The following is an 8534-nucleotide window of genomic DNA, read 5'->3' on the forward strand; positions in this document are numbered from 1 at the left end:
AGACGTTTGCGGTGCCACGGTCTTATAACTTTGTTAAATTTCTTCTGATTTTAATTTGTAAGTAAAACATTTTTATTAATCATGAATTGCAAAAAGGCAAACGAAAAGCAACAGAAAACTAAAAAAATGACTAGAATCACAATGGAACTGAAAAAAAGAGATTGTTGAGAAATATGAAGGTGGCATGCGTGTTCGAGATTTAACTGTTGCATACCGTATTCCGAGAACGACGATACCGACAATCATGAAAAATAAAGACATTACTAAATCTGCTAATGTTGCAAAAGGGGTTAAATCAATTTCTAAACAGAGATCGGAGACATTAGATCATTGAGAAATTGCTTTGGCTTTGGATAACTGAAAAACAGTGTGCTGGCAACAGCGTATCAGAAGTAATTATTTGCGATTATTACCGTAATAACTTTAAAAATCTATAATAAAATTTATTTTTTTATTAATGTGCTCAAACAGTGTTTCAATTATTTTACAACCCCATTAATATACCATATCAAGAGGAGTTTTTTATTTTTTACATGAGAACGGATTAATCATTTTTACATTATTTCTGATGGGAAAGGTTGGTTTGGTATACATCCTATTCGGTATAAGTCCAAACATCAGGAACTGATTAAGGTCATATACTGAGGTTCCACTGTAATTGTTATTTGGATGATGCTCTAAAGCTAACAGTGTGGCACTGTACATAAAAAAGATGTATTTATTTATTTGCTACTATAATATTTATATTAAAATCACCAATACTGTGTTTATTGATTTATCATTTTTATAATATATTATATGTACTATCTCAATTACAATCTAAGTAATAAAAATGACAGGCACTTTGCTCTCCAATGATGGTAATGTCAACATAGGATACTTTTCTCATTCAATAAATAAAAAAAAATAATCGATATGGTTTATTTTATTCGAGTGCTACTGCAACAGTATAATAAACAGTTACGCAAATAACTAATTTCAAACATTGCTTAATGATACCTATTTGTCCTTATAGAACATTTAATGAACAAATAATTATTTTGTCATAGATAATTAGTAATATAATTCAAAAACAAATTCTCACTATTAAATAATTAAAAATCTTCATTTTAATGAATATCAAATGAAGTAATTAAAGTTATAAACAAACAAAAACATACTTAACTATTCACGTAATAATGATTTAATTAATTTCAACTAATTTATCAGGTTCATAATTCAATCTAATATTCAATTTTACACAACTAGATTTTTATATTTTTAGTAATAAAGTTAAAGAACAATTCAAAAATACATTAGCAGATGTTATTATTTAATAAAAATTTTTTAAATGATATATGTTTTAATTTATATTTTTGATAAATATAATTTATATATAAATCATGACCCTGAAATAGTAATTTTATGAATCTATTAATGAATCTCAAAATAAAAAATTACTGATTAAATTAGATATTTTAAATTAATTATTCATTTCTATATTAAGAAACCTTGAATTTCATAGGTTTAACCTTTGTGGATTTGATTATTTGAAAGTTTGTCATCAATAATTAAGTAAAATTTCTTTTTTGTTTTTTTTTTTTTGACTTTTGCAGCCTGTTACAAAAAGTCACAGATGGCTTTCATAAACTAGAAAATGTAAAAAACATTTTAGTAATTTATAAATGCAATAAATATACATATTATTAATTTATTTTATCATTTACTATTGTAAATATATACACAAATGTTTTAAATAAAAGTAAAATTTTGTAAAAAGTTTCAATGTAGTAAAGAACTAGACTATACATCTGGAGATAATACAAAACTGTCTTGGTATTAGCCTGCCTCACTCACACATTTAGTCTCTCGATGTGCAGTACATCTTACATTTCTCATAACTTTTATTATTAAAGTTTATAAAACACAGGTACAGTACTGTGTTTTATAAACTTTAATAATTTCACTGCTTATCCACATACTGTACATGTATTGCATCACATACTGTATATGTACTATATTGCCTCCCACTCTCTCTAATGTAATTTTAAATTTATAAAACATATTGTTGCAGCACATAGTAGTCTCAAACTTTTATTTTTGTATGTTAAATACAATGTATTATGATTTAAAGTTAGAGGGACCTAAAGATATTTCAGGTTTCCACTTTTACAGAGGTCCTGGACACTAACTCCCATAGATGTGGAGGGCAAACTATTTATTTTATTATTATAAAAATATTTTACAGAAACAAAAAGGATCTGGCAAAAATTGTTAAATGAAAATCTAACATTAAAGAATCTATTCTCTCAAATACTAAAAAGAACTAAAACTTCTTCAGTAAAAAAGGATTAAAATGGTGTCATTTTAGAGATAATATGACATTAAACTTTCAATTCAAATTAATAATTAAAGATTATTATTTTATGTAGCTTTTAAAATTGTTAAATATCAACATGTTTAAAAATCCTATTATAATCATAATTTATAGTAAAACCTCGTCTTGCTTATGTGGGCATCCCCGAAATTCCCTATAAAACTGCTTACGTTTTAATTATGAATAAAATTCCATATCAGTAACAAGCCCAATCTCGTGTAAGTAGTTATGATAGGAGCGTCCTAAAGTAGCATTTCTCAACCTATGGTCTATAATGACAGGACTGATGGTCTGTAGGTAGGACTTGCATTAAAACTTTGTCCAATGATGATTCACTTTTAACAGTTTACTTCCAATTTAATTAATGATGTTTCTATATGTATTCAAAACATGTTTTTAGATTTATTATGTTATAAATGACACAATATGTCTCAAACAATTCCATTTAGAACTGTACTGTATAGTACTTAATTGCATACAGCTTACATTTAGTGTACTGTACATGTAGACCCACCCAGTATTTTAATACACTATCATTCAATATTAATAGATTACTCTGTAAGAAAGTGTGAATTACTATCCATTGAAAAGGATGTACAGTATTATATGAATTTTTTTATTTACTTACTTTTATAATCTGTATTAAACTTTTAGTGTGATTCAGTACAATCCTCGTATTACAATTCTGTATGTCAATTTTGTCCTAACCCCACATATGTGACCACCTTACTTACATTGCCAGAAATTGTATTCTCTAAAGGTGGCCAAATAAGTGAGATTTTAGTATAGTTTATTATGAATAAAGTTTTTATTTAAATTTGTTATTGCTATTTTAAAAATCTGTTAATATAAGCCATTTACATCTGGATTTATTCAATTATAATTTTGCAATTTTTACAAATTCTCATTGTAATTTGAAAACTAAAGGATGATGATACTTTCTTAATTTATAAAAAAATCACAAAACGATTGCCTAATAAATTTACAAGCTTTTGTCTTAAATATGGATATAATTTAAGCTATTATTTTTTATGTAAATAGATACAAGATTGTTTACTTTCATCATACAAAAATTAAACACAAATCTTCATCTCTACTAATATAACTTAAATAAAAATATGTAATGATTACTAAACTAGTAACCAGGGCTGGGGAGTAGATGTTGGTGTCGGCAGGCATTAGCAGTTTGAGAAATTGGTTTGGCAAAAAATTTGCCAATTCAGACCCCTTAACCGATTCTGTATTTCATAATTAGAAGCAGTTACAGTTTATATGCATCAGAAGTTTAAAAGAATTGTACAAATATAAAGTTAATCAATTTAATGGCCCAATGCTAATAAACTTTGAAATTGTCAACGAATTTCATTTGTTTGTATTACGAGTGTGATTATATTATTACATTGGTTGGATGATTTTAAAAACAGTATAAATAGGTGATTTTCATTTATTATCTCTTTCCAATTTGCATTTAAGCTTTAATTGAATAAAATTACTGGTTATAAGCAGGGCTAGGGCATTTTCCAACAAAGTTTTGTGCCTTTTTTTTCAATTTGTAAATTTCTATCATTTTTTTTTGTCTTTTGAATAGAGTAAAAATATCTTAGGTACAATCCTCTAATTATCATTAGACCACCAGTGCATTGATAATTAGTAAATTAGCCCAATTGAATTACATGTCAGTGATGAAATGATGGATAATATATACACAAATACTAAGGACATGGCTTTGGGGTCAGAGTAGGCAAGCTGAAAATATCAACTGCAGAGAGGGCAGCAAAATGAATGCCAACTCTGTAGCCTTGCTTATAACCAGTAATTTTATTCAATAAAGCTTGGGTGTATTTTATAAAAACATTTTAGAATTTCTTTTGAATATCAAAGAGTTTTCTCAAGCATGATGATATAAAAGCATTAACCAATTTTTGTATATTATAAATTTCTTTATTTTCTGTATAATCTATTCTGCATAATATTTTTCTTTTCTTTCTTATTAACAGTAAATACTGTTAATAAAAAAGAAAAAAAACACCATTATGAAGAATAGATAAACAGTTATATAACAGAATTTATAAAAAAAATTAAAAAGTCAGCAAATGTGTGTGATGATGATACATTGCGCATCAACAAGAAAGTTAAATCTTTATATTATTGAAACTATTGGATATTTTAGAAATCACCGTTAATACATTTTTATTACAATTATACATGGAGCATCTTTTTTTCTGCTTATAAAAAAGTAAATTCTATAAATAAATAATTTGCATTTAAGCTTTAATTGAATAAAATTACTGGTTATAAGCAGGGCTAGGGAGTCGGCATATTTTTTGCAGAGTCTGAGTCTGACTTCAGAGTCGATGTTTTCAGCTTGCCAACGGACTCCAACACCAATTCCTTTGTATTTATATACATATATATATATAATCCACCATTTCATCACTGACTCATTCACTTCTCAGTGGAGCCAGAGCCTATTGTGTCTACATATATGTACTGTACTGTATATATACAGTATCAGTATATATACCTGATTGGCTCTGGCTCCACTTGCTAAGACTAATTACTTTACAGTCCTTCACTTTATAACTGATACAAGTTTACCATCACTATATAAAAATATTGTATTCAAGTGCCATATTTTTTGTTAGCCATTAGGACGTAGCATTATATTGTTCAAACTGTATTTTCAGAAACATAATCTCAATTTATTACACTAAGCCTAAGGAAAAATAGGTAAATTGTGTAAAAAGTTCAAGTAAAAACAGAATTGAGTTTTGCTTTATAATGCATCATTTAATAAAGGTTCTCTATACATTAATTACATTATAAAAGTGACATCTACTAATATATTACTTAACATATCGTTTCATACTTGTAAAGAATGAAAAACAGAAAAACAAAGAAAAATAAACATGTTATTCTTTAAAAAATACACAAAAAGTCAATTTAATTTTAATATATCATATATATAATTATACATATACATATATATAATATATAAATGCCAAAAGTTTAGATACTTGGACTTGGAATGAAATAGAATTATTATTATTATTATTATTGTAATGTATCCACAGATCACCTTTTCTTATTAAGAGATGTTTTTAATTCAGTTTTATTTAACAATAAACATTTGTTTAGATCGACAACAAAATGATTAAAACTTACACAAATTAATGTTTTCAAACTTTCAACTCCGACTGCATATAAGTTATATTCGATACAATCAACATTTTATAAATTACGCAAACATAAATATCTAAAAATCTGATATTTTTGTAATAAGCCAAACCAGCCGAACACCGGATTTCCAAGCCACTAATAGCATTAACGTAACCCAAAAATCTAGCAGTCATTTGGCTTTATATAAATTTTCTTCTATATTCAACAATTATCTATTCTGCACAGCAGTGTCTTTCTTATATTTTTGTTACAATATTAAAAAAAGTTACTTCATTATATATACAAGGGCTGTTTGTTTTTCAACCTCCGACAGTCCATAAAACAAAGACAAATGTAAACAGCATAATGAATATATTACCAAAAGTTAGGTACAAATGTGGTTACTCTTCGACATAATCACCATGAAGATCGAGGCATTTGTCTATCTGTGAATGAGTTTTGAAATTCCCTCTATGTAGAATGTTACCGCCAGTGTCTCGAGATGGCCTTAACGACATTGTTTTGAAGATCGTCATTAGTCTCAAACCTCTGCCCTCCTAGCCACGTTTTCAGTTCAGGAATGAGGTGGAAATCACTTGGCACTAAATCACTGGGTGTTTAAAAGTGGTAAAGAATTCCACCTCTTTCCTGAACCGAAAACATCTAGGAGGGCAGAGGTTTGAGACTAATGACGACCTTCAAAACAATGTCGTTCAGGCCATCTCGAGTCACCGGCAGCAACTTTCTACAAAGAGAGGATTTCAAAGTTCTTCCACAGACAGACAAATGCCTCGACCTTCATGGTGATTACGTCAAAAAGTAACCACGTTTGTACCTAACTTTTGGTAATAAATTCATTATGTTATTTACGCTTATCTTTGTTTTATGGACCGTCAGAGGTCGAAAAAGAAACAGCCCTCGTAGTTTTTCCTGTATTAACTTATAAATTTCATTCCACACTCAATAATTATCAATTGCAATGATTTTTCCTTTCTTTTCTTACCATCACAATGTGATAATCAATAGAAATACTTGCTAAAACATGCAAAATAGTTAACATTTTTATATCATGATACATGAGAAAGTGAGTTTTCAGAGTTAAAAAAAAACCCAAAAAAGAAGTGTTTTTATATAATTTAATACTCATTAAGAGACTTGAAAGTATCCAAAAAGGATGAAAGAGCAAGCATATTCTTCCCTTTAAACATGCAAAGTGTATAGAAAACCAATACATTTTACATATTATTGACTTATTTACAAACATTAAGCTGTTTAATTGATTAAATGGAGCGATTAAATGGCGTATTCGAGTTAAAAGCGCTTAAATCTTTCATAAAATACACATATTTTACTTATAAAAGTCTATAAAAAGTGGATAAAAAGATACCCTTCATTGTAATCTCACCTGACATTTGACTGATAGAATCTACCTATTCATAATCTTCAAGGGATTATTTAACTGATACGAAAATCAATTTACTCGAGGAATATCTTTAAACTTTACAATTTACAAACTTTTTAATCTAAATTACTTTCTCGAATTTATTATCCTTTCCATTTATTCCAAACACGTAACTATTGGTAGTCAATTGGATGTGACCATCGACATCGTTAACGTCACGTGATAAAGCGAGTTGTAGTTTCGCTAATTATTATAATGTATTTATAAAAATTTAAACTAATTTAACACAATTAAATTATTTTTCGTCGTATTAAATATTATTGAATAAAATTTTATATACTTAATTGTATTTTGGATGTTTGGTGTATATAAAGTGTGCGCCGCGGCTTCCTCACAGGGGCGCCACGAAATAATATAAAATTTTCATAATTTTACTATCACTTTCGTTACAGAAAAAGAAATCACGCTTACACTCCCACTTTCAATTCAATGTTATAAGATGCGACATCTAGCAGGCCAATCATTAACTCAGTAACAGCGAGGTTGAGGCCGAAGTTTTAAACGCGAAAATGTGTACGTCGGACATTCAGCGCCACTTTCCTGTAAGCCTAGAAGTTTGACAATGGTGTTTGGATAGTCAGTGGAATCAAGCTCGAAATTCCAAACACCATTGTCAAACATCTAGGCTTACAGGAAAGCGGCGCCGAACGTCCGACGTACACGTTTTTGCGTTTAAAACTTCGGCCTCAACCTCGCTAATAAAGATGGGCACACAGAATCGCAAAATGCAAAAAGCCTCTACCATCACAGAAGAACTCATTATACCGGCTGCTGAAGATATGGTGAACATTATGACTGGTGAGTCATCTGGGAAGCAGCTTTCAAAAGTGCCTTTGTTCAATAACACCATCAGTCGAAGAATACAGCACATAGCGAAGGACCTGTAACGTTCAGTTAATTGAAAAAAAATAAAAGGGAAGGAATTTGGGTTGCAGCTGGATGGACGAAGGAACGGACGTGACGGTAAGCTGTTTCGTCGGGAGGAGAGCGGACGTTTTTGAAAGCTTCCGGGGAAAGGAAGGACCCTGATTGGCCGCAAGTTGTCGTCGAGGAACGCTTTAAATAGTAAGAGTGGCGAGAGGAACGAGGAGAAGGGCGAGAGACCGAATACGTGGTAGTCTCTGACACTTAGGAAGCCCGCGAGGTGTAGAGAGGGTGTTCTCCTCTTAGGAATTCCTCTGAGAAGGGTTAGTGTAGAGACAGGACGGCCACACGGTTGAGCCAACTCCACAAACCGACCGGAGTTTCCCCAGAGTCTAATCGTCCCCAAAGGACAAGCTGTTACGTGAGACACCATACCTTTGTTGTGCCGTGTGTGTAATGTTGTCAAACTTGTATATTCTGAAATATTTTGTTTTGTAAATAAACTGTAAATATTCACTGGATTGAGTGTGGAGGTGTATCTTTCTACGAACCAACGTAAGAACATTCTCGAGTCGTAAGAACTAACTCGAGACGGATTATCGTAAAGATCTTCACTCGAAGGAAAAGAATGTTTCCCCTTGTTGCCACAGTTTTTGACATTCAGTGGAGTTGATTTCTCTCGAAGTGTGAAAT

At 30.0% G+C, this 8534-nt stretch overlaps 1 protein-coding gene across 1 annotated transcript in view; it reads right to left on the reverse strand.

Annotated features, from left to right (window-relative positions):
* LOC136971284 (activating molecule in BECN1-regulated autophagy protein 1A-like) overlaps nucleotides 1-7122 on the reverse strand; it is a 71797-nt gene extending 64675 nt beyond the window's left edge. Inside the window, exon 1 of the mRNA XM_067265745.1 lies at nucleotides 6921-7122. Within this exon, the coding sequence (XP_067121846.1) occupies nucleotides 6921-6927 (7 nt within the window). The 5' untranslated portion in view covers nucleotides 6928-7122. The remainder of the gene's footprint in view (nucleotides 1-6920) is intronic.
* Nucleotides 7123-8534: the final 1412 nt, after the last annotated feature.

This window comes from Centruroides vittatus, unplaced genomic scaffold, assembly GCF_030686945.1.
Source record: "Centruroides vittatus isolate TY-2023 unplaced genomic scaffold, ASM3068694v2 contig_2433, whole genome shotgun sequence".
In the NCBI taxonomy this organism is placed as follows: domain Eukaryota; kingdom Metazoa; phylum Arthropoda; class Arachnida; order Scorpiones; family Buthidae; genus Centruroides; species Centruroides vittatus.